At 43.4% G+C, this 27,479-nt stretch overlaps 1 protein-coding gene across 1 annotated transcript in view; it reads right to left on the bottom strand.

Moving 5' to 3' along the window:
- Positions 1 to 4,766: 4,766 nt before the first annotated feature.
- TBC1D9 (TBC1 domain family member 9) overlaps positions 4,767 to 27,479 on the bottom strand; it is a 404,439-nt gene continuing 381,726 nt past the window's right edge. The window contains exon 21 of the mRNA XM_069242582.1: positions 4,767 to 7,781. Within this exon, the coding sequence (XP_069098683.1) occupies positions 7,083 to 7,781 (699 nt within the window). The 3' untranslated portion in view covers positions 4,767 to 7,082. The remainder of the gene's footprint in view (positions 7,782 to 27,479) is intronic.

Below are 27,479 nucleotides of genomic sequence, written 5' to 3'. Positions count from 1 at the left end.
TTTAGCAGAGCTTTTAGGGATTGAGACTGGTGTATTATCATCTAGTTTGGGAAGAGCACAAGCCTTATGAGTGGAACTAAGGAATCCCACAGGCTTTACTGATCCATTTGATACAGGGTCTAGCCTGCTGACTTGAAAGCTCTGAGGGACTGAAAGGTCTTTATAAGAGTCAGCACTGCACTTTGAATTCTGAGAAACTGGCCTAGATGGGCTGAAGCACTCAACAGAAAACAAGGGAATCCCTAGTGTGGCTTCTTGAACAGTGTCAGGGTTCTTTGTTTTGGCAGAGTGCTGGAAGTGAATTTGGGATGCGCTAGCATGAGGCAAGGAATTAACCAGTTTTTCTTGAGTGTGAGTGTCTTGTGCAGAGGTAGCAAAAGAACTTCCACGGTTACGAACATTCTTACTGGCTTCAGCTAATAGATATTGCAAAAACTCATTACGTCCTTGTAATTCTTCTACAGACAGGGACTGGGGGTCATAGCCACAAATAACATAATAGTCTATCATTGAAAGATTAGCAAGCCACTCAGTATAGTACTGAACTTGCAAGTTATGGTTTTCTTTAACAAGTCTATCCTTTAAACTAAGGTCTTTTTTAGAGGATTTCAGAGAATGTTTAGGCTTAGAAAGGGGTGTCTTAACATGATAGGAAAGCCCTTTAGGTTTGTGTGTGCCTTTACTGCCAGGGGAGCTTGAAATGTTTGGGTCGTGCATTCTGTCACGGTTTCGGGCGGGTCTGATCAGGACTTTGGTTGGGACACCCCTTGAGGTCACTGAATATCCTAAAGAGGTAGTACACTGGGGCAGAGGAGCAGCTAAAGGCATACACGGAAAGGACCGCTATGGATAGGCACAGGAAACAGGAAAGTAAAAGCAGAGCAACCCTTGTGTGAACAAACAGGAAACGGATTACCAGTGGACAAACACGCTGGGGTTGTACACAGAGTAAGGCGCAGAACCTCCCACAGTGAAAGGGAATCTCAATGCCTCTGTGCAGTTTGCTCTTACAGATAGTCACCCTGCCAGCCCCATAGAAAGGAGGCAGCAGAAGGGATTCTGTCTCTGGACCCTAGAGCACAAACAAGGATAGTACTTACATACACAGGACACGCTCTTGTGGGTCCAGCTGGAAACACAGTGGCGATTCCTGAGAAAACAGCAATAGCACACTGTCACTGTTAGGCACAAAATACAACGTATAACACTGGACAAGGATGGGGGCTGGAATTGCCTCCTGGAAACCAGGAGCCAACCCCAGTACACAGGAGGACACGTATACACTGGTGAAGACTGATAGAACACTTACCAGACACAAAGAACCAAGAAGAAACAGAAACAGAAGGGAACAAACAAAGAGGCAGAGGCAAGAACTAGGAACAGGCTGAAGCAAAGGCGGGACTAGGACTTGAAAACAGGGCGCAAACTTCTGTCTGGGACAGACAGAGACAGGACTGGGAAACTGAGAACAGGCTCTGGCTGGAACAGGCAAGGACAGGACTGGAATACAGGGAGTAGGAAATGAGCAGTAAACAGGACTGGGAAACAGAGAGAAGGTTCAGGCTGAAACAAGGCAGGAGCAGGGCAGAGAAACAGGGAGCAGGCTTTGGAAGAAACAAACAGGTACAAGGCTAAGAAGTAGGGAGCAGACTCTGGCTGGAACAATCAGGAGCAGGGCAGAGAAACAGGAAACAGGATCAGGCTGGAACAGAACAGGAACAAAACTGGAACACCATCCGACAAGGGGTCTGTAACACAAAGGAATTGAAGTCCGATGCACGACAAGGATCTTGAGGAAATGGCTGTTTATAAGCAGTTCCAAGCTGGGCTGCACAGGAGAGGTTTCAGGTGTGTGTGGTTTCGGACACTTGCAAGTCCTGGAGGAGAGGATCCAGTGAAAAGGAGCAACTGGACTTCTCCCATTGAAAACAATGGGAAACAGAATCCGGGTTTTCCTGACTACCAAGCTGTGCATTATGGGATTTGCAGTCCCAAGAAACAAATGTAGTCCTACACAAGTGTACCATGGAGAAAAGAGAAACAAACAGGAGTCAGCAAGGGACTCTAGATAGGTGTTCAAGGTGATTCCCAGGCTTCTGACAGTCCCCTTACAGCGCCCCCTAGAAATGGGACGACCGAGTCGTAACATTAAGAGTGCCACACAAGCCAACAAATGGTGAGTGATAGGTGGGCTTCAAGTCCTTTTTTCTACCTACAACCGCACCTACCAAGCGATATGCAAGTGCAAGCCCTTTACTAAATACAACAGCATCTTGCAAGCGATACACAAGCGCTAGTGCATGCTATCAGAGGCTTGGCCCTAAAAATGTGATCCTGGGTTACATGGAAAACTCTGACAGCCAAAGGTCTGGCATGAATACAAATCTACCTTAATAATCATGGGTACCTGGTGTTTTACTACAATGAGTGTTTAAACAATTATTTAATACAATAAGAGATAATATACACAGTTCTACCTGCGTTTTATGATAAATCACATGATCTGCAAGCTTCTCTTCATTTGCTTTGTTTTTTGTTGTAGTGGAACATCTCACAATATTGAGATTCGCTTCACCCTTTCAGTCCATTGTGAAAAAAACTCTCTCAAATGTACAATGATTTAGAACTTTCAATTTAGTAAATATAAAAACTCCAGATTTTCCAAGAGTACTTTATTTTTTGGAGCTGTGTCCCATTGTGTGGTGTAATAATTACATAGTGTCACAGCAGAACAAAACAGTATCCTTGACTATAAAATAAAAGTTCTGGTCGAGGCACATGATTAATACTGATTGCAAAATACATGTTGTTTAAATGCATAAATAATGTGGCCGCCTTCAAACTGTCTTTAAGTTCCAAGTGTAAGTTATGTAGGTTTAAATGCCAAGACTATTGCCTGGAAGCCCCAGCACTGAGCTCAGCTCTCCTGGTTTATAATATTTACAAACACAGTGAAGCAGAGAGTCTGTTGGCCAAGTACACAGAACTATATACACTTGTCCCCTGAACTGGAAGTATGAATTCATCATCTAAGGCAAAGGGAGAGAGAGACTTCCTTGTTAGATATCTTGGTACCTCAATGAACAACGTACGGAATTCCGGGAGCTGTAGACTGGTTCACTTCTACTAAACTCCCTTAGACTAAACACATCAATGACAAAGTTAATAGAAAGTCCAGGACCAGAAACTTGGTGCCCTGGTAATAGGGAGTTCTATGACGAACTTATGTAAAACAGAACAGGCATGATGTTCTCTACATGTGTCTGTTCTTCAGTAAATAGATTCAGTGGCCTTATTACTCATAGTTGTATCTTTTGAACTGGCAGTAAAGCAAGTATCACAGAATGCAGCTTTAGAGGTTCAACAGGTGTGCAGCTTGTGTTAGCAAATTCCATAAAAACATGATTGGGTAGATTCTCTTAAATTATTGAATCCATATATACATAAGAATCCATACGTGAGTAGAATATTGAGTTTTCCAGGTAAATATTACACGGTACAGCCTGTAGGCTTCAATTTTGCGGCCAACACTTGTTTAGCAGGAACCCCGCTTCTTCAGGGCTTCAAAAGTACTCTTTATACAGCACATGGTTTACTAATCCTAGCAATTCACTTTTTAATCATTCATCTTCTATGTACAAAGATGACCGTACCATTCAGTTTGCAATATATAGATTCTGCATGTTGGTACGACCATCAACTAGAGTAGCCACAGCATGTTACAGTTAGAGCTGGTCAAAAGAAAGAAACATTCCAATAATCTAATACTTCCAATAGCTCCAATGATTTGTCTTCCTGCCCTCAAGCCTGGCCTCACACCTGCATCATGCAGGATACCCTCACAGGTTATAGTGTGCTTTACAAATACATTTTACATAACAGTTAGTTTGCTCGGTTCAATGTTATACCCAGTGTAATTCGGTGGAGTCACCAGAAGAGCATCTCTATCCGCACCCACAATCAAATAGCTATTTGAATTACATTGGTTATAACACTGAACTGAGGAAACAGGTGAGAGCCTTTCCTTCTTTTGTCCAACAATGTTCACAACACACTGAGGCCACTCCAATTGATCATCATACTGACATGCACAAGCTATACATTGGAAAGAAATAGTAAATTCATCTTTGGACACTGAAGAAGAATGGTTTGAAACTCAATTGCTAAGATTAGGAACGTATATGCTATATAAAGAGTAGTATTGAATTCCTGCAGAAGAGGGGGTGGTGGAGGTTGCAAAAAAACAAACAAAAAAAAAAACAAATCAAACGCCAAACGCTGTACTTTTTGATACATGCGTGGAAAACTCAATATTGCACTCATGTAATTAGGAATTAAGAATTTGAAAGACTGTACCTTAGCATGTCTGTTTATAGGATTTGTTAAAATAGGCTTCACAAATCGAACTTCAAAGATGGTACTCTGTGATACTTTCTTGGATAACCTAATATATCCACATTTCGATTTTTCTGGAATTATGGATTCAATAATTTGAAAGATTGTACTTTTGAACATTTGTGTAGGATTTCTAAAGTCATGAAAATATATAATATGTTGAGATATACAGCTATGTGACTGTATTATATTTTTTTATTGTTGTATCCACCCTGAAGCAAATTTTATTTTTATAGTGCATGTAAGGTCATGCTGCTCCACTTGACATGGTCCAAAGCATACAATATAACATTGCTCTATAATGATGTCATGATACATATCACATTATCCTGTGCTAATACCATACGATATAGTCAATGATGACACAGTAATCATTAGTCACATCATCATGTTTATCTTGTGAAATCACACTACTTCATGGTGATATAAAGATACATTGCCCCTGACATCATAATGATCTTTGGTAAGATCATGACCTATAACACATGATATTCAAAGCTCTTAATGATAGCATGAAATATAACCCATGCTACTGCACTTATCTTTGGCAGATTTGTTTATTTCGATTACTTTCAGTGAGAAAAAATAATGTCCAAACTTTATATGACATGGTAAAAAACCCTCAGCATGTAAACCAGTTGTTGTGATAGCTCTTATCTAAATAAAATCAGGGTGATGGCTTTAAGGGCACAGGTGACAAATCAGAAACAGGGGTAATCACAAGTGTATCACATATATTTCAAAGGTGCAAAAGAAATGTACAAAAATGTATGCAGGTGCACTGTTGGATTTTTCATGAAACATTATACATATGTTAAAAAAATGAAATGGATATTACTTGTAGCAACAGAGGAAGGAAGGATTCAAATTGCAGATGCCCCAGGATTAAGATACTGCACACTGGTTGCACACGCTCAGTCAGTAGATGAATTAAGATTTAAAACATTCAATTACATTTACCTGAATATATATATATATAAATATGTATACATAATATATAGTTAATTGTACACTCCTCCCAATTTACAGAGTTCATACTGAAATAGAAGTACAGATGAAATGTATATTCTGAGTTCCTCAAACTAGCAGAATGTTAAATTACATTAAAGTTAAAGGTAACAGGGTAAGCTTTGAGCAATACAATATACAGTATTAGACTGTGCCTAATATAATATGTACAGAATATAAATATCATTCTCCTACTTTCAGAATAATAAAAGATTTACTCTTCTCTGCCAGTTTCAGTCCTTTTTCTTAAAAAATGAGTTTAAATGGACAAAAATTTGTCTTCTTCAGCAAAACTAAAAGCATTTTTTTTAAATATACTTACAATAAGATTTAAAATTAACAGTGCTAGTTTTATAAAAAGAAACCTGAATAGTTTCATTGTCTAAAATAAAATTAAGAAATATGCACTATGATCTTACTTTTTTCAAACTATACATATCAAACCTAAATTTGTTTGCAAACCTAGTTGAGACAGACCATCTTTCTACTTTGTTTGAGTGTGTCACATTAAACTCTGAGAGAAATTCAGTCAATTGCATTAGAAAAGCAAGGGACTGAGTGCACCAATAACAGACTGAAACTGAATACCAGATCTAGGTGTCTTGAAACGTTTAGTGTACTTTTTCAATGTATTTAAAGTTACACAGATCACATATGGATTGATGGCTCCTGAACTTTGCATGTGTATGTATATACACCAAGAGCTTTCAGGATAAAGAATTGTCCAGCACTCCAAGAAAGATTTGCTAATTCTACTTATTTTCTGTGGATGCATAGGTCTTTCTCATGTTGCGCATCCATACTCGATTGAACGCTACCAAGTTTCCATTAATTTAAGATTGAATTTGTATTATAACTTCAACTGTGCACTGGAAATTGTGTGCAACAAGGCATGAAAAGCATAGACATGGAAAACCTAATAGATTCTTAGTTTATGCCTTACTCACTTAGGTTTGAAACATATGGGCTTTTTAGTATGTATAACTGCAGTTCAGTAAAACAATCTTCAACTCCTGCTAAGCGCACTGCACATTTTCTTTCAATTAAAAGTTCTGGGCACACAAAAAAGCTGAAATGTTTGTTCCTGTGTATGACTACCAATGGAAGTTTAATGTAGTGAAATGGGATAACATTAAATTACAGTACTTCTCCCTTACATGTGTGCCAGGAAAGACTGTCAGACCCAGAGTATATACCTCACACAAAAACACAATCCATATTTAGCTATTGGCAATTCAAACAAATGGTGGTTTTAAAACCTGTAATGCATTATAATGATACCATACCAGTGAACAATGTTAAATAATTCCAGGTATCATTGGTTTAAATTGATTAATACATTTCATCTATTGGAAATCAAAGAAAGAAGTTTGTGTGTAATATGACACGCACTTAACACAAGATGTATTTTATGATCCTACAATGCGAGAGAGAGGTTCTGGTGATCATTACTCTACAGTGCAAATTTCATCCAAAATAACATTCTGAAAACTTTTAAATGTCATCCAATTGATCATCATTTAAGTTATACATAAACAGCAGTTGTATCAATATCTTCACATTTATGAAAACACAGCTATGACTTAACATGAGAACTATCCGTCAAGTACCAATAAATAATATGTTTTAAAAATAGCACACTTTAAATTAAACTAATTCCCCCTTGGAATGTGACAGCTTCACCCAGAGATGGCAGATAGCTCATAGTCACTTGAAGTTAGTGGTTTGCCCATCATTCTCACATTCTTAGCATTGGTTATCCTGGCCATCATAGAGACAGGTTTGTCAAAATACCTCACCAATGCTTGCTCTGTCAAGACTGAGGCCAAAAACTGTTCAAAGGTGATAGACCAGTCTCTATCCAAGCTTGTACTTCTAGGCAGAGTGGTGCTGTGGCTGCTTCTTACCAAAATGGTATCCTCACCAATGTCCTCGCAGTGCAGCTTGTCATCCTCATGGGAGCAAGCGCTCAGTACCGAATAGGATGACATTGAGCTGTCATCTTTAGTGTCGTCATCTGATATGAGCATTGAAGAACAAGCGCCATTGTCCCGTGGGGAAGAGTCGTCCAGCTTCACATCCTCCATTTGATCAGTACCCACAGTTTCATCATCACTTGCCACATGGCTAGTTCGGATGTTTTCACTCTGCTCCAGATGATACTCGGGGCTTGCCTTCTTATGAATTTGTTCACCCTGTATCTCCTTGCTACTTTGGCTATTGTCTTCCTGCATGGTCTGACTGGAAAATAGTTTTCCCACTTCACCAATCTCCAAAAGCAAACTGGTGACAGTAGCAGTGGCATGATATAGCTCCTGCTCACATGGGTCTTCACTAAACATATTGTACATCGTCTTGCACAACTCGATGAATTGCCCCTGTGGAGAGGAGAACAAAGCTTGTTAGACAATTACATCTGCTTCGCGATTAGACCAAGATGAAACCTCCTGCAAAAAACGTTTCAAGTAAGGTTATGACATAAAGCTTTTGTTTAAAAATCTTCACATTTCACAGTATATTTAAAAGCAGCAGACACTGAATTTACTTGCAGAAAGCATACTGCACAAACTACCATTTCTTTATTAACAAGGTATGACTACTTTTGGCCTCTGCCACTATAACCACTGGTGTCTGTTGGGGCATGCCCTGGCAAGATGGCAGAGCACATGCATTGAGCCTCTACTCCGAAGGCCCTCATCTTAATCTGTAAAAATCATACGTCCAGTGGACAGAAATTGGTCATTCATTGTTTTTATCAGCATAAAAATACAAATGTTATAATCCTGTACCAGGAACTGGGAGATATCTGCTTAGTATCTAAGATTTGTGATGTGTCTCAGGGACTGAAAGCTCCAAGATGGCACCCATGTACCTCACATGACCCTGGGGGGGCAGCCTGGTGGCTCAATCAAGTTAAAGGGGGGAGATCAACACTGGGCATGGCGGGCAATAGCAGCCCCTTTGAGTGCAGTGCTGGTGGCGGCTTTAGCCTGTGCACCTGCTTTGGAGATCACCGCCTGGAGACAGCTAGGGGCATTGCTGCAGAGCAAGGTGAGAGGTACTGCATACAGTGGTTACTTCATAACAGAAGCAAGAGCGGGGAAAGTGATAGCAGCATTCTTCAGGTGTGGTGCACTCCAGCTTGCAACTGATACGGCTGAGGGGCCCCAATGCTGGTTCTGGTGCCAGCCTACACCCTTGATTATCCCAGCTTGTCTGAGGAGGAGCAACTGCACATTCAATGGGCCCATTCCCTGCAAACAGCCAATATTGCACTGTCCTTCATTCAACTTCCACTCTACTCCCCAGGTCCTGGGGGTGGCTTCATGAGGCACCATTACCAGCCTAAGGCCATGCACCAGAATGCAGGGTTTCAGTACTGACGGGGGAGGGGGCCTCAGATTACATGAAGCTCAACAGCCCTATGCAAAATCTGAACTACTGCCCTAATGGCACGTATTAGCCAAGTAGATTGTGCAGAGATTGTATAGGGAGAGGTACAAGTGAGGGAGACTGCTTGTTTGAGGATAGAGAACCCATTACTCCTGATATTGTCCCTGAACAGAGTCAACAAACTAAGGTGGTGACACAAACTGGTGTAAACCATACCGTCTCACAATATTTGGCAGCAGTGTAAACTGACTCATGATGTCTCAGTGTAGGAGTTCATGGAAGGGATTAGGACCCTCAGGCTCAAAGATAGAACAGGAATTCCAAAAAGAGGACTTATTAGACGCTGACTGTGAACTGTGAAAAGGCAAGACACTGGGTGCAAATGATTTGCTCCTAGCATTTTGTCAGGCATTTCAGGGGCACCCGCCATAAAAGTTCATTGAGGTTTAAAAATGAAACCAGACCGCCATAACTCTAATGATGAAACTGGACAGAGACTTTTGACCTTGGCATCCTAAAGACTCCTCTTTGTGAGAAATGTGTAAGTGAAATTATCATTCAAGAGCCGAACAAGTAGATTACTTTCTGTGATAGGATCCTTAGGACGTGAAGACAAGATTGATTTCATTCAGAGTGGCTGTACCCTCATGAATATGAGACGGCTTAGTCACCTGATTCATAAAAACTTTGAGATTGAATTGGCACTAGTGGTGCTTGATATTGAAAAAGTGTTTGACACATTAGATTGGTATTACATAGTGTGTGTCTTGGAAAAGAGGCAGATAAGTACTAATTTCCAAAAGGGTTAACTAATTCTACACTAACCCCACTGCAAGGGTAAAATCTGGTTGTCTGCTGTCAAAATAGTTGAGCCATTGAAAGGGGCGATTGAAGGGATGCCCTTTGTCCTCACTGCTGTTCACCCTGATGGTAGAACCACTGGCTATACAGTTAAAAAGACCAGGAAATCAAGATAGGTGAGACAAAGCATACAGTGTTGATTCATGCTGTTATGCCTAAGCCAGCCACAGGCCTCCGTTTCTACACTGCTGCATAAAATTGACAGATTATCCAGACTATACTAAATAAAAACAAAATGGTGTTGTTTCCATTAATGGCCTTAGAGCCCCAAACTCAGCAGGAGCTTTCAGAGATTGGCCTCCGCTGGGAAACAGACAAGTTCTGATAACTTGGAATATAGTTGGCTCATACAGCACAGATATACAGGGAGTGCAGAATTATTAGGCAAGTTGTATTTTTGAGGATTAATTTTATTATTGAACAACAACCATGTTCTCAATGAACCCAAAAAACTCATTAATATCAAAGCTGAATATTTTTGGAAGTAGTTTTTAGTTTGTTTTTAGTTTTAGCTATGTTAGGGGGATATCTGTGTGTGCAGGTGACTATTACTGTGCATAATTATTAGGCAACTTAACAAAAAAAATATATACCCATTTCAATTATTTATTATTACCAGTGAAACCAATATAACATCTCAACATTCACAAATATACATTTCTGACATTCAAAAACAAAGCAAAAACAAATCAGTGACCAATATAGCCACCTTTCTTTGCAAGGACACTCAAAAGCCTGCCATCCATGGATTCTGTCAGTGTTTTGATCTGTTCACCATCAACATTGCGTGCAGCAGCAACCACAGCCTCCCAGACACTGTTCAGAGAGGTGTACTGTTTTCCCTCCTTGTAAATCTCACATTTGATGATGGACCACAGGTTCTCAATGGGGTTCAGATCAGGTGAAAAAGGAGGCCATGTCATTAGATTTCCTTCTTTTATACCCTTTCTTGCCAGCCACGCTGTGGAGTACTTGGACGCGTGCGATGGAGCATTGTCCTGCATGAAAATCATGTTTTTCTTGAAGGATGCAGACTTCTTCCTGTACCACTGCTTGAAGAAGGTGTCTTCCAGGAACTGGCAGTAGGACTGGGAGTTGAGCTTGACTCCATCCTCAACCCGAAAAGGCCCCACAAGCTCATCTTTGATGATACCAGCCCAAACCAGTACTCCACCTCCACCTTGCTGGCGTCTGAGTCGGACTGGAGCTCTCTGCCCTTTACCAATCCAGCCACGGGCCCATCCATCTGGCCCATCAAGACTCACTCTCATTTCATCAGTCCATAAAACCTTAGAAAAATCAGTCTTGAGATATTTCTTGGCCCAGTCTTGACGTTTCAGCTTGTGTGTCTTGTTCAGTGGTGGTCGTCTTTCAGCCTTTCTTACCTTGGCCATGTCTCTGAGTATTGCACACCTTGTGCTTTTGGGCACTCCAGTGATGTTGCAGCTCTGAAATATGGCCAAACTGGTGGCAAGTGGCATCGTGGCAGCTGCACGCTTGACTTTTCTCAGTTCATGGGCAGTTATTTTGCGCCTTGGTTTTTCCACACGCTTCTTGCGACCCTGTTGACTATTTTGAATGAAACGCTTGATTGTTCGATGATCACGCTTCAGAAGCTTTGCAATTTTAAGAGTGCTGCATCCCTCTGCAAGATATCTCACTATTTTTGACTTTTCTGAGCCTGTCAAGTCCTTCTTTTGACCCATTTTGCCAAAGGAAAGGAAGTTGCCTAATAATTATGCACACCTGATATAGGGTGTTGATGTCATTAGACCACACCCCTTCTCATTACAGAGATGCACATCACCTAATATGCTTAATTGGTAGTAGGCTTTCGAGCCTATACAGCTTGGAGTAAGACAACATGCATAAAGAGGATGATGTGGTCAAAATACTCATTTGCCTAATAATTCTGCACTCCCTGTAATATTCATATAAAATGAGGAGGGTACTACATGGCCTAAGGGTTTCAATTTGAATTTGGTTTCCATCATGGATAGAGTCACAATTGCGAACATTGTGATCCTCCCTCGATATTTCTCGGTTTACAAAATTCTACGTGCCCGACTGCCAGGTCAGCCTCTAATGAATTAGACAGTATTTTGGAGGAATTAGTGTAGGCAAATAAAAGAGGTGGAATTCGCCTGGAAACTTTGAAGTGAGACAGTACGGAGGGTGGCCTGGCTCTACCTGATCTAGAGCTAGAGCTAAACTACAGAGTAGCGTAATTCCAGCACGCTACACGCTGGTGCACTGGAAATCTGTAAGAGGCTCCTAATGGGTACCCTAGAAGAGACAACACTACCTGTAAATATCATGGGGGCGAATTACTGAGGGAGACCCCTCAAATTGTGCAACAATTGTCGCATGCATGGGAGATGGCAGTTAAGAGTGTTTTGAAGAGACAAAACTTTATAAATCTCTACAGATCTGGTGGCTCCCAGCCATTCTGCAGGATAATCTAGGACTAGATCATGTCCATGGCCCGATGCAGCATTGGAGGGCACCTCAGACTGTGTGACTTGCATCCAACTGAAATATACATCTACTCTGTGGGGCATGTGAGGCATATGGGGTTGGGCCAGGACAGTTCCAATAATTAGCCAAGTTAACCAGCACTGCTAACACTGCTAGGGAGATGTAGACTTGCTTAATTTCTGCTGATGTCCATAACACTCAAAATAATGCTAAAGCTAGAACAAGGTCGCAAATTGTGCTTACATCTATACAAGGCTCTAAAGAAATGTATCCTTGAGAGTGCTGCAGAAGTGGGTTGCGACTTGTAGGAGTCCCTCATGGACAGTGAATGGGAAATGACGTGCTCAGGTGCAAATAATGATTTAAATTGGCACACCTGAATTTCCTGCATTGAACTCACCTCAGCCCTTTAAGACTGAGCAGGGTATACCCAGAAAGATAACGTTCATGTCCAAAATGTGGAGGGGGGCTTCACGTTCATACATATGTCCTGGGCATGAGATTTATGTCACACTTTTTGGATGGAGGTGGTTTTGAAACTGAAATGGGCGAAAACTGTTGAGGTCATAATAAAGCCCTGCGTGCTCAGCATCATCCTTAAACTTAAAAGAGGGGACAATGAAACATGGGTTTGCTGTTCTGGGTTTGCCATTAGGAAAATGTAGAATGGCAATACTTTTGCTATACCTTAGGTGTCTCACTGTAACCTCATGGAAAGGGGACACATTTGGCTGAAGAGCGGTGCATGAGAGGGATCAAAACTGAGGAGGGGGTTGCAGCAGTATTGACAACATGGGAGGAAGTGATAACCTCTGGACAGTGATCTGAATCTTTCCCCATGGGTCTTACAGAGCGTACAAACACACTGATAGGTTTGAATTAATCCAAACGTATCTGAAGACATGCCATGGGAATTGGGTATATGGAATGTCATGACCATAGCATAAAAAAAATGCCATGACCATCACATAAAAACAGACATTATTAAAGGTGTCAGAGGCTGGAACATATCCTGCATACTGTGCTATGTTGAATACTGAAAGAAAATGGAAATGGGATGTTGGAAATAAGTCATGATCATATAACTGTGATGCATAGTCAGCCCGTTTATCTTGTATGAGGAAAACGATAAATAAAGTTAAAGAAAAAAACCTTGTACTCTCCACTGACCCTTACACTCCCTTTGGCCCACATCTACTTTTGTTCATTTAGACTATTAAACAAGAAACAAAGGCACTTCCTTATGCCTCATTCACTTATGAAATCATAAAATCATTCTTAAAACCTCCTCTCATCTCAAGCCCATCTTAAATATGGTCTTCTCTCTAGAATATAATGTCTTTTCTCATTCCTCTCCTACTTTTATTAATTTGGTGACAACACTATAAAAAACAAAATCCATATTATGTGATTGTGTTCCCAGAGCAGCGTAAACATCAGAAGAGAGTACTCATTTATTACACCTGTAGCCAATGAGCCAACAGAGTGATTTAAATTGACTTAACTAGCAGCTAATGTAGCAGGAAGAAGGATTATGGTCTTGCCAATGAGGGTCTAATAGTACTTATCACATCCATTTTGAATACATTGCAATTTTGCTATAACAATGTTTAATACTGGTTAATATGAACTGTTGGCAAAGTCAAGAGAGAATAACACAATTCCAAAAACTGATGGGTCTACTGGGGGGGAATATAAATACAAAAGACGTTTCTTCAGTAGGCAAAAATGGCAAAAGCTGGAATATTGCAGAAATGTGACAACATATGCTCTACCAAGATTTTATACATAGAAGGGAGGGGTTGGACCAGGACCTACACTGAGATGGCCAGGTTTATTTTGGTTGGGATGTAAGCAGCATCACATACGTTTTGGTGGTATTCAGCCTGAGATGGTTGGAAGACATCTATGTTTGGAGCTCAAGAATGATAGGTCCAAACTTAAAAGTTTCTTCATGGGTCAAGGAGAAAAATGTTGTAACGAGCAAAAGCATTATTAAAGAAAAGGATGCTAAATGACCGAAGAAGTAAAATCACTGGCTGAAAATACATATGAAAAAGGAGAAGGGATAACATCGCTACTTGATGGATACCACAAGGAAATGGGCTCCATACAGAGGTGAAAGAAACAAATTGCACTACATGTGTTGTCCCAGGCAAGAATGACACTAAACATGCAACCCCACAGTCAGCCATGTCACGGCACAGGATAGCATGGCTGACTACATCAAATGCAAATGAGCTCCAAAATTATTTACTTTTAGTTGAAGATCATTCACTGCTGCTGTAGTTACTAGTTTGGTGCTAGGAGAAGACCAAAAACCCTCTGGATGGTCTTTAAGAATCTTGTAAGGCTTGATAGAAGACTAACACACTACTCTCACAACTTGCTTCCGGAGCTTGAAGAGATAATGTTGATTAGAAATCGGTAGATAGCTTGATAAATCTGCTGGACTGGTCTGTTGTTGCTTTAGAAAAGGTGAAGGTAAAGTATATTTCAGGTCAGAAGGGATTTTAACAGTGCTACTAGAGTGGTTAATTACAGGTGTGACAAGAGCAAAGAGATCAGGAAAGAGAATAATTTATTTTTAAGTATTTGCTCTGCATCAGCCTTCACCTTTTTCGCAGCGGGTGAGATGCAATCATGATAGTTACAGCTGTGGTGGTAAGGGTAAATGGATGTACTTAATGTTTCCTTCTTTACCCATCCTGCTGCTTATCAGGCACTGAGGAATGCAGAAGGCCACGGACTTAAAGTGGCAGCGCTGTAATGTGTCTGCAGCTTATTCTTGCAATTCCTCCACCCAGAGATGAAGAAGTTGGGATCACAATCCAGTATGCTTATGTCCCACAAGCCCTTCTCATTGGTTCCTACCTACCAGGTCCACACACTGATATAGGAGGACTATTCTATTTGCTCCCAGGGAGCCTTGAGTATGAGAGGCAAATGTTTGGTTTTGGTACATGGGCTTAGGGGGTAGAGGTGGGGGCAAAGGGTACGTAGAAAGTAATTTTATAGCATGGATGGCAGCATTGATGGCATTAAACCTCATCTGAGTGCAGAATGCCACATAAAACACTCCTTACTAATTTATTACCTATTGAACTCTCTTTGGCTGGTGTTATTTTCAAGAAGTTGGTCAAGTTCTGACTGGTCTCCATTGTGTAGATCTAATTTACAACTTCTGAAATATAACATGGACATCTGTGTGATGGGGCTCCTTCCCTTATGTTTAGTATTTGTTTTTTCTACCCCTTACAGCACTTGCTATCTTGTGAATGAAAAAGGAAGGTTCATTGAGATCTTTGGGCTAATGTTAGTTCTGCTGTCATGCTAGTGCCATCTATTTTTTAAGTTCAGCCATGGCTGGAGAAAGACCCAAGAGAGAAACACGTGATATTGGGACTGCAACTATTAGTACAAGTATAGCAATTACAGATCATATTCATTAAGCAAAGTCGTAGACAATGAGGAGGCTACCATGAGAAGTCTCAAGCTGTCCCTGGAGGTCTATTGATGTTGCTGTTTTATAAGAATCCAGAGGACCCCAATGTTGTCAACTCATTCCCTGATTCCCAACGGAGATATTGAAACAAAGAAAGACTTGGAAAGGTAGACAGCCACAGTTTCAATGCAAGTCTGACCTAGTGCCTTAATTCCATCTAGGTGAGATGAGAGATACCAATCTTATAGGAGTTTCCAGATGGACTTGCTTGACCAAATTATTTGGAGGCTAATTGTGGTGCTAAGCCCAATGCAATTAAAGAGTGTTGCTGGTATAACAGTTGGTGTGGCCTCCCATTTCTGCATCTGGGTGAAAACCTTCAGGGCGATATAACCCACTATGACGACACTGGATACAGTTTATCAAGGGTGAAGGAGAGTATATCCAAGGGGAGACAGCAGGAACTATCAATGCCATCTAGAATCACAGCTCCACAGACTAAATAGGCAGCATATTAAATAGGCTTTAAACCATAATATCTTAACTTTTCTTAAAGAAATCAATATCAAACCTTTGCTGTTTCTTCCAAATCGATTGGGATAAGTGAGGCTCAGTGAGAGAGGGTGACAGAGGCCAAGAAGAGTCTTGTAGCTTGCAAATATCAGTATCAACATTTATCCCCTTAAAGGCTATGATTAACATGATTCTGAAAGAGATGCAGGTCATTACGAGGCTACAGGCAGAACAGATTCTGGAGGTGCAAGCACTGGTCCTCACATTATAGGTTATTGAAGAGAGCTTGACTGCCATTCCTCAGATCAATGCAATAACTGAAGCCTGCATGACAACTACAGATAACACAGAAAAGGTGACTTAAACCAAAATCAACATCAGCTCATGTGGTGAGCAAAAAGTACAAACTCTTTGTACACCAATCTTGGCATGTCTGGGATACACCACTGTGCAGAAGGTAGCTCTACAACCAACATGATCCTGTGGATTAGCACTTTTCTCAAAGAATAACTCCCCCACAAAAGTTTGGATAGCTTAGGTCAGACAGACCTATCAATAGAGCCCACTGACTTCCACTTTCTACACATAAGGTACACAACAGACCACGAACAACCATAGTTTTTTTCAAAACATTTACATCCAATAAACACTTCTTACAGTGGCAAGCAAGAAGCATTGTATTATATCCAAAGATGGCTATTGCTTCTCAGTATTTCTGATCTCACATGGGAAAACAGCAACACTTTAAAGTGATAAGAGGGCATTAATAACAGATTGCTGTTTGCTTGCAATTTCAGCCATGTTGGTCTTGTCGTTAAAAATCAACTTAGATGATTTGTTTCAGGTATTCAAGGCTTAGACCAGGCTCAGCTATTTGAACCAGTGAACTGTTATAAATAAAGATAGGATGGGGGGGGGGTGGGGAGGGAGAGAGAGAGAGAGAGAGAGAGAGAGAGAGAGAGAGAGAGAGAGAGAGAGAGAGAGAGAGAGAGAGAGAGAGAGAGAGAGAGAGAATTTACAACTGTTAGCTGATGTTATTCAAGCAGGATAGAGGGATCAAAAACTCAGTTTACTATCTCACAGTGCATTTGTATGGGTTCCCAGATTTTCTATATAAGGTGGTATTTGGGAATAGAAGTGCCTCCTGGAGAGGACTTAGTACACACACGCACCAATCATGTTGCTAGGACATATTACAGAGCATTTGAATAGAGCTAAAACTGGTGGCTCCCATTCAATGGTAGAAGAGGACTCTCTGGTAGATGAGGACCCTAACTTGAGAGATAAAGGGCAATTGGGGTTGCGATCTCAAAATATCAAACGGGGTGGTGGGACAGCAGGCAAAAAAGCACCACTAAAGAAGACTCAAATTATTTTATGTTGAATAAATATGTCAGGCGCATTAGGAATCATTACCCTTAACATTAAATGTCTAAATGCCTGTTGTAAAGAAACATGGTTTCAAACTAATCTACCATATTTGATGCCTGGCATAGTGTGTCTACAAGGACAAAGGTATCCGACAAGGATCACCAAGTGTTTTCCTTCTTGGTGGCTTAATCATTTTATGTTACCTCACAAAGTGCATCATTAAACGGAGTTAAAGTTCTGATATTTGATACAGAGGACAATGTTATATCATGTGCCTGTTATCCCAGAGGTCACTTTGTAATAGAAACAATTAGATTGGACCCTCACCAGATCATCTCTCCTCTATTTACCATCCAAATGTAGATTCTCCTTAGGTTTTTGAAGAGCTTGAGTCTCCTTTGATGCTACCTGCAGAGCTTGTTATTCTCACTGAGGACATCAACTGTAACATCTTGCTAAAAAAAGAACCCACCACCATACATTGGTGTTGGTACCAGGAAATGAGCACTGTTGATAGTCCCAGAGGTAAAATTTTGTTCAGTTTTAGTTTCTGATCATGACCCTCTCTTTTTTTGGACCCAAGCTTATTGCAGATCCTTAACATGCACCTAGCATGGACAACTCATTATTCTTTCATACAAGGTGACTTATGTCCCGGAGTTGATGATGTTTACTGATGAGTATCTTCCTATTAATGCCAATACATCTTCTTGGCAAGTATATGGGATTCTGTTAAAGCTTCAATTTGTGTAGTCACTCTTCAATACAGAGTTCACCAACAGAATATAGATAAAAAAGAGGAGCAAGAAGTAATTCCCACCGAAGAGGGAAAAGATTAAACATGCTCTCTTAGTGCTGGTCCAGATCCAACTCAGAATACACTATTTTTTTTCTCATAAATCTGTTTATTGGTATTTTATTATTACATTGCTTTATGTTTTGAATATTGTTGCATTTTAGTAAAGTATGGTGTGTTATATATATACCATCACACATTGATTAGCACATACGAAACGTATTGCTACAGCATATTGTACAGCATATACTTGTAGCTATTCAATTGTTCAGTTTGAGCATTCTGTTGGTTACAATCATCTTACAATGTTGTTTTTGCTGTTTGGCGCGTTTTATTACTTCTGACTCGTTGCGCGGCTGCAGTTTGAAAAGTCAGCAATGTGTCTAATGTCCATCGGCTAGTGCGTCATTGACGGTGCCAGTTGATTTAACATTGTTTCCGAATCAAATGTTCAATTGAGAAGATGTCTAGTAAGGAGGCAGAGATTATGAAGTTTATATGTATAACTTTTAAATGAAAATAAAAAAATAAAAAAATAAAAAAATAAAAATAACTATAACATTGCCGTTAACAGACACTTGTACAAGTTTCACATATGCAAACATTAGCCAGTCGGGGTAGGGATCTCATTGTTACAGATCTATTTGCTGATAGAGGGGCTGGGCCGGGTGCAAGCCAAGGTGGATACTATCTCTTTGCTTCCCAGTATCAGGACGTATCTCGATAACTTTCACGTTCAGTTCCCAAGTGTGGTGCATTATCTCGTCAGTGGAAATCTGTTGGTATTATTCTATTCCCTCCCCTGTTAGATGTACTCCCATGTTACGCAGTCGCAGCAGCATTCCCTCCCAGGTGGCGGACAGTGGAAATTGTCTCAACCCCAAGACTTCTTCCTGTGTGAGCGCCGTGCCCTCAGCTCCCACCCATACCTCGAGAGAGCGCCTCCAGGCCTGTATCGGTGGCGGATTTGGTGATTTCCACCTACGGGTCACTAATAGTTTTGACACTATGAGTCCTAAATCTGTGAAGCGGACCTCCGCTCTGTGTTGCTTACTTCTGGGGAATAGTCCTAGAATGCATGCTTCCCATGTGAAGGGTATTTGTTGCGATATACAGTCAGACAAATTGTCAATTACCGCCCTCCAGTATGAGTCCAAGTCTGGACAGGACCATAGCATATGCAGCAAGTCTACTCCGATATCGCAGCATCGGGGACAAGCCGCGTCTCTGCGATCGAAGTATCTGTTCACACGGGCTGGGGTGAGGTAGGCTCTATGTACTATGTAGTATTGGATTAGGCGAAATCGAGAGTTGCGAGGCACATTGAGGTGGCCCGAGAGAGCAGATCTCCATCTTGCAACCGCTATTGAATCGCCGGTGTCTGCTTCCCATGTCATGCGTAGCGTTTCACTTTCAAGGGCTGTCTGGCTTCTCAGGGCATCGGCCAGCCAGCTGATCAAGTGGCGCCCGCGACCCACCACCTATAAATACTGAATCAGTAAGTGAGTAGGAGGCGCCACTGAGATGTCTCCCCATCTAGACCCCAGCGCCCTCAACAAGGAGCAATGTAGTAAGAACTGGCCGGGTGGTAATCCCATCTCTTGAAGCCTGGCAAAGGGAAGCAGCTGGGCTTCTTCATAGAGATCTCCTAGTGTGTATAATTCTATTTCGTGCCATGTGCGTAGTTCAGATTCTGAAGTGACTATGGGGCCTCTTGGTGTGCCTAATAGTGCTAGGGCTGGTGCAAAAGGAATTATCGAGCTTGTGAGGCGGAGCGATCTGCGGAAGCATCTGTGGGCTACCCTAAGAAAGAGTTGGTGTGGGGTATGCACTTGTGTGAGTGGGTGAAATAGGTGTTGTATCTGTTGGAGTGACCATTGCCCACTCTTTGAAGCTGTGTCTGCCTGCTGGGCATCAGCTAGCCATATGGCTATCCACTGAAGCTGGGCCGGTAGGTAGTAGTGCTCCAGATTAGGGACTGCTAGTCCGCCCTTATCCAGCGGTAGGTACAGTTTTTTAAGAGCAACTCTACAACGGCCACCATTCCAAATAAATTCTCTCAGTCCCGTTTCCAGTGCTCTGAAGAAGCCGGAAGGAACATAGTGCGGGAGGTTAGAAAAAAAGTACAAGAACCAGGGTAAAACCACCATTTTCAGAAGTGCTATCCTGCCTCCTACTGACAGCTGTAGTGTCCTCCAAAATATCATTTGGGACTTCATCATTTGCGCCCTCGCAAGGTTACCCTCAAATATATCTTTCTTGCTGTGGTATATACAAATACCCAGGTATCTAAATGTATGAGGTTGCCATGGGACAGGGCTCTCGGCCAATATAAATTCTGGGTCCGTGAGTCCCGGGTCAAAGGGAAAGAGGCAGGATTTAGCCCAGTTTACTCTAAGGCAAGATATTGACGCAAACTGTTGTAGGAGCAGGCCGGCCTCGGGAGGGATCCGAGTGATATCTCGGAAGTATAGGAGAAGGTCGTCGGCTTATAACGACACTATGTGGAGGCCACCCCCTAGTGGGATTCCCCAGTTACTCCCCTCTTTACGTAGGGCCGCCGCTAAGGGTTCCATAGGGAGTGAGAATAGAAGTGGTGAAAGAGGGCAGCCTTGTCTCGTACCCCTGTGCACCTGGATTGGCTCCGATATCTCGGGTCCCAATCTAACTCAGACTAATGGTCTGGTATATAGTAATTTAATTAAATGAGTAAAGGATGGTCCTATGCCGAACTGCTGCAACACTTTGAACAAGTAGGGCCACTCCAGAGAGTCAAAAGCCTTTTCCAGGTCTAGGACAAGGCAGCCCGCTCGGGGCCAGTCACGCTTCGCATATTCCATGACTCTGAATAACCTTCTGATGTTGTGGGAGGTGTCTCTGGCTGGGACAAACCCGTTTTGGTTTGGGTGTATCGTGTGTCCCGCGAGTCTTCCCTTGACTAGTACAAATCTACTCTGTGGGTCCACGATCTGCTCTTCCGCTACAAAGGGAGTGTCCGCTCTAATCCAAATAAGTGCACCCTTTGCATATTCTGAGTGTCCCGTCGCAATTAATTGCCCTCTCCAGCGCTGGCGCAATCGGGGAATCTCGGGGTTCGCTATGTGTCTCTCCTGTAAGATCGCTATGTGGACTGAGTTGCGTATCAGGTAGGAGTAGATGGCATACCGCCGCTTGGGTGTGTGAATGCCTCTTACATTCCAGGTGATTACTGTGTATGTGGCCATGTTATAGGCATTGGGTTTCCTTTCATGTCTCCCCTTCCCGCCCCCCTGTATAGTGTCTTCTTTTTTTCCCCCCACTTCCCAACTGGCGACTAAGGATTTAGTAAGTGTCGACCGGCAATGATAAAATGCCATCAGAGCAGACAAACAACAGGTCACCGCCCAAACATAACAACAAAACCAACAAAGTGTTGTCACACATCCATACATTGTGTGTCTCCGCAGATAGGAGCTAGGAGGGAGGCCGAGGTTACAGAAGGGAGTGAGTCAGCCGAGGGCCACTTACCCGGTTGTGGCGGATAACAGAAGGAATAGAGGGGAACATAGGGGGGGAGCCCCACTTCTCCCTGTCTTAAGAGAGTACAGTGCTCAGGGCATGGTGTCGGGTAGTCTGGTGCACATATAGTTGCTTATGGGTTAATGCATGCATTCTGCAGTTAGAGCAGTGGCCTGCTCATCTCTCAAGTCACATCCATGCAAATACCGTTGGCTGGGTGGTTATCGCTGTGTGTGGACTCACAATATTGTTCAAGATTTCCTTAAAAAAGTTTGTCTGCAGTGGCCGGCATCACAGGGGGCCCCCCAGTGAGGTCCGACTCCGACAGGCGGTCCCCGGCGTGAGAGGACGGTCACTGGCTGGCTGGGAGAGTTCCGTGTCTGATCCTGAGGGCAGAGGTGACGCACCCATCGTCGCAGCTGTGTGTATTGGTTCCCTTCTCTCCTGGATTAGCTGTTCCAGGTCTGAAGCGCATTTCGTCTGTCCAGTGTGGGCTGCACTCCTTTTTTCGGTCTCGTCTGGTTCGGCTGCGCCTGGGCGTCGGTCCAGTTCGTTCAGGTGCGCCTCCAGAGGATAGACCCGACGATTCAAGCCATTCCCATGCTGCCTCGGAGAGGGGAAAAAATGTGTTTTGTCTTCCACCACAACTCGCAGTCTAGCGGGAAATAGCAAAGAGTAAGTTAAGCCTAGGGATCGTAGCGTACGTTTCAAGGGCAAATAGGAGGCTCTGTCTCTTTGTACCATTAGGGTGTAATCTGGGAACAGCAGGATCTGTGCGTTGTCCACCTGGGGGGGTGGACCGGCTCTCACTGTTCGTAATATGATATCTCTATCTGCGTAGTGGAGAAGCTGGATGAAGAATGGACGCGGGGCACTGCCTGGCGGTCTTGGTCGTGCCGGAATACGGTGTGCTCGCTCGACAGAGAAGAAGGGGGTAAGCTCGCCCTCAGGCACCAGCCCTCGCAACCAGTTCTCCGAGTAGGCCACCGGACCTCGATTTTCGGTGCCCTCTGGTAAGTTCACTACCCGAATGTTGTTTCTTCTGGAGTGGCCCTCTGCGTCCTCAACTCAATGCTCCAGCTCCGTCACCCTGGCTTGTATATCTTCCATTCCAGTTTTCAGTTGGGTGGTCACAGGCGTTAGTTCGTTTACTGTGGCCTCAATCTCGTTGTTTTTTTCTGTTAACTTGCGGTGGTCGCCGTGAAGCAGAACAAGGTCGCTTGCCACCTTGCCTATCTTGGCGACGTGCGGGCATGTTCCAGCGAGTCTCCAATGCGCTCTACTGCAGCGAGTACTACGTCTAGTTTTCGGCTGTCTTGGATTGACGTGTCTTGTGGTTTCCCAATTCCAGCGCCGGAGAGTAACCATCCCGTCCCAGCCATGTTCTAGTTCTTGAGGGGTCTCTGCTCAGTCTCGGATCATCAATCTCCGTTTTGTCGGGAACCGCTTGTGTTCTGTACTTCGATCCGGCCGTGGTCGGGGCAGCAAGGGGGCCAGCGGGCAGCCTGCAGCCAGATCCGCGCAGTTCGGTGTTAGGGCACGCTTTCGATAGGCATCTTGGGCTCCATGCTGTAGGTTTCCCTCAATAGCTGGTCCAGCGTAAGGTTGCACCAGGTGTCAGCTCTTATGTGACGTGCTGTGTGCCTCCGGTTTCTAGCGCGTTTTGCAATCTTCAGCGCAGTCTTTGCTAGTCTGGGCGCCCTGAATGATTGGACGGGGGGCTGGGCCCGCTTGTCTGAGGGTCGATGGCAGTCCCTCCGTGACAGCACGAGCAGCCCGGTCGCACCGATTCTCCGGCGCCTAATTCTCCACCATTGAGGTTCTTTATGGTGATGGTTGTGCCCCATAGAGCAGGGGTGCTCGGTGTCGACGTAGGTGTGGATTAGGGTATCCTCTCGGGTTCAGTAGGGGTCAAGCTCCCCTCCTTTTAAGGGCACCTCCTGGGCCTCTCAACCCAGGGTCCCAGTTACCAAGAGGGGAGCCCACTCTGGTCCGTGACCGCAGTCAGAGGTGGAGGAAGGGGACACCCGGCTCCCCTGATTTCCCAGTAGGTCCACCGGCGCTGCTCAGGTCCGCACGCAGTCTCTGTGGGAGGCCCGTGCGAGTCGCGGTCTCACCTGCTGATTGCCTCCGGGGGGCACCGTCCCTGCTCCCCGGTTCTTGTTCGTCAGCAATCGGGGGGAGGAATCCAACAGGTCCTAGGTCTTCCATTCGGCCCAGGCCACGCCGGTTGCTGCTTCCTTTTTAGCTTCTCCACATCGCAGCCCAGCGCCCTGATCCGGTCGCAGCTTGGCTCATCTGCCGCAGGCCTCTTCTTTTTTGTTTTAATATATATATATTTAAAAAAAAAAAAATATATTATTATTTTTTTACTTTTGTTTTTTTTTCTCCCCTTCTTTACCCCCTGGTTCGTCCCACCTCGTGGCCCGATCCTCAGGTGTGGCCAGTGACCGAGGGGGAGATCCTGGGGAGCTCCAGATCAAGTGCGAGGCTTCAGGGGCCCGAGCCGCCTCTTCTTTTCAGGCCGCCCGACCTCACGGCACAGTCTTTAGTTGCGGCTCGAGCGGTCACACCTCCGCTCCACTGCCGCCGACAGGCGTGCCTCCCCAGGTCGTAGGAGTCCTGGTTGCGGCCTGGGACACCAGCTGGTTTCATCAGGCCGCGGCATCGCTTTGCCGCAGCCGGCACCCCGCCCTCGGCCTCAGACGAGCTCCCGGGGTGCCTGAACCAGATTCGGCTTGTTGGGGAGCGGATTGTACCCGGATTGAGCAGCTTAATCGGGTGCGGCGCAGAGCTCTAAAAGCTAGCGTCCGCCATGTTGAGTGGCTTGGCCATGCCCCTCCAACTCAGAATACACTAGGACCAGAATTAGTAACTTTTCAAACACAGCTAACATCTGTTCATCTAAAACATGTGGCCCAGCCGATTTATTCATCCAATTAGCATCACTTTATATATGCAAATTGAGTTGGTGCAGTTCTTACAGCATTTGCAAAGGACAATAATATATAAAAGCAAATTATGGAGGTTCAGGATCAGGCTGGAGATACATATTTCATCACCTTAGATATCACAGAGATGTTTATTCAATTTGATCAATATTTAAACTACTCACATATACAAGGGAAATTAGACACTTTAGAAAGCGAGCACTTTCAAGTACATATACAGCTGCAAACACTGATACTCTGAGCTCTTCACAAATGCCTGACCTACTTGCTCCAGAAGAGCTTTCACAGGCTATTCAAAATATCCCAAGGGAAAAGACCACTGGCACAAAAGCTGATATCTATGAAGTACTTGAGGATGTCTGGCTTGGTCCCTTTTTTAGCCAACATACCATGGTTAGGACTTCCAGCACATCATCTTGAAATCTGACCTGCTTTATGGTGTTAAAAAAATATGTTTAATAAAAAAAAGATAAGTCCCCTTTATCTCGGATTACTATCTAGATCAGAGGGTCAGTGTCCCTGATGTTGGTCATAGACAGAGTCCAGCCGTTTGCTCCATTTCCCATCTTGGCAAGATTTACAGAGTAAACCTTCACGCCATTTGATGTGATTGATTAAAAGTGGCAGATAACTGTATGTTGGTTAAAAATAGGCAGATAACTGTATGATGGTTAAAGACCTAGCTCTAAAACACAGAAGTAAAAAAATAATTCTCCAACACTTTTTCATTGTACATTAAAGCAAAATACAAAAGCATTAGTTTGAGAAGAACTGCACTAACATTAGTCTGAACTCTTCCCACACAGCCAGTCAGACAATAAGAAAGAACTAATTATAGATAGTAACCCTAGAATGCTCTCAAGCACCTAGGCAGAACTAATGCAATTTCCTGTATGACTGTTTCATTACCGAGATGGAAAGGTTCAAAATGTAAAGACTCTTGTACTCAAATGTACAAATTGGAAATCCAAGGGCTTTCAAGTTATACATATTGCTACAATAAATTAAATCGGAACACTCACTAAAAGAATGCTATACCAACCCTGCATAGTGGAAGCAGTTGGATGAATGTCCTGCCTGGCACAGGCTTGTGTAGGACCCGGTGCAGTTTTCTGCCCGGCTGGTCCTATACTTGCTTGAAGTAGCTCATGAGCAACAAAAGTTCAAAAAGGAAGGCTGCTGTGTGTAATAGATGGCTGAGGTCCAACCAAAGGCTCACACATTTGGTACTGGACCTGAAGTCAAAACTGATGTGTAGAGTTCCAGTTGCCACAGAGCTACTAGGGTACCTCCAGGAGTTATGTAGGTTTTGGGTGTGCACCAAGTAATATGAAGGGCTGGAAAGTTTGGCCTTTAGGACAGGCTGACCTGGGAGAAGAACACATTTTGAACCTGAATGTCCCCATAAGGTAGGGAGCAAACAGGTGTTAACAAATTGATGTTAAAATCAACCTTCATTACACATGGAGAGAGGAAGAGGGAGGAGGGGGGATAACTATGGAGGAACACTCCGTACTTAGCTCCCTATAATTCAAAGTACACACGAAAGTACGGGGTTCTCTAGAAGCGGACGTCGCGGATATTAGCGTAGTCCTAGGTTGTATGTATTCCTATTTGGAAGGGTAAAGTCAGTGGAATGTCAGTTGGAAATTACCGAGTGGAACAGCGAGGGGTGGGAAGAAGGGAATTTCCTTTTACGGACTAGGTGGTCAAACACACTATATAGTGTCATGCTTCATCATTTGACCACCTAGACCCACCCAGGTAGGACAGTGCCACCTGGGCGGACTCAACCTCACTGTTAAAGGAACAGGAGGGAGTGCGTAAATACACTTGTTTCTGGAAAGATCGGGATCCAGCTAATCTACTGAAAAACTAAAAACACCTAAGCAGACACCTGTGAAGAGCAACAAATTTAATGGTGGTGTCTGTCTGGTGTAGTTAAAAAGGGGGGTTGGGACACCTCTGTGAGGACAAGGACTCACAGGGTCACCTAACTAATTACTAGCCAACATGTTTCTGCCCTCAAAAGTGAGCCAATGAAGGTCTCGGGCATTCGTCAGGGCCTAGGATCCCTACGTCTCACGTTGGAGGAAAATACTCTATGGGGAAATCAAAGAGTGAGAAAATGAAAAAAGAATGATCTACATTACCCAAGGAATTACCTTGAGGCGGCCTATGGGGAGAAAAACAATTAATTAGCACTCTGGTGGCACACAGCACTGCAAAACCAACCAACTACACACGTGTCAAGGGGATGCATTCATGCACGAAACACATATGTTCAAAAAAGGTAAAATACATGCGTGGAGTGACTGAGTGGGTATATCTACACAAGTGGACAGTCCTATCACTGCAGGGAATTATAGTTCTTACCCTTTTCTTAGAGGCAGCTAGCCTCTGGTATCCAGGAGGGGGAGTGTCCCCTTATAGTCACACACTAAGGGATAGAGATGAACATAAAGACGAAGTGAGGAGAGGAACAGAAGTAGGCAGAATAGATACAGAGGGAGCAATAGGGGGGGGAAAAGCAAGTTCCCAGTAGGAACCCACTATTGCTGGTAGAAAAATACTGGTTAAGAGAAACCGAAGTGACTATAGACAAAAAAAGTAAGATTAAAAGCAATAAGGGCTTATCTGTGTTGCCTGTGATCCGGTATGCCACTCACTACATCAAAGGGGACGCTCGCCGTGCTCCTACTTCGTCCTCTCCTTGGACCGCTTGTGACAAGTGGCTGAGGGAGAACGGTCTATTTATGGCTGTAAGAAA

The sequence above is a fragment of the Pleurodeles waltl genome, chromosome 1_2 (assembly GCF_031143425.1).
Source record: "Pleurodeles waltl isolate 20211129_DDA chromosome 1_2, aPleWal1.hap1.20221129, whole genome shotgun sequence".
NCBI classification, from domain to species: Eukaryota; Metazoa; Chordata; class Amphibia; order Caudata; family Salamandridae; genus Pleurodeles; species Pleurodeles waltl.
The sequence above is the reverse complement of the archived record's forward strand: the minus strand, read 5'-3'. Positions and strand labels throughout refer to the sequence as shown.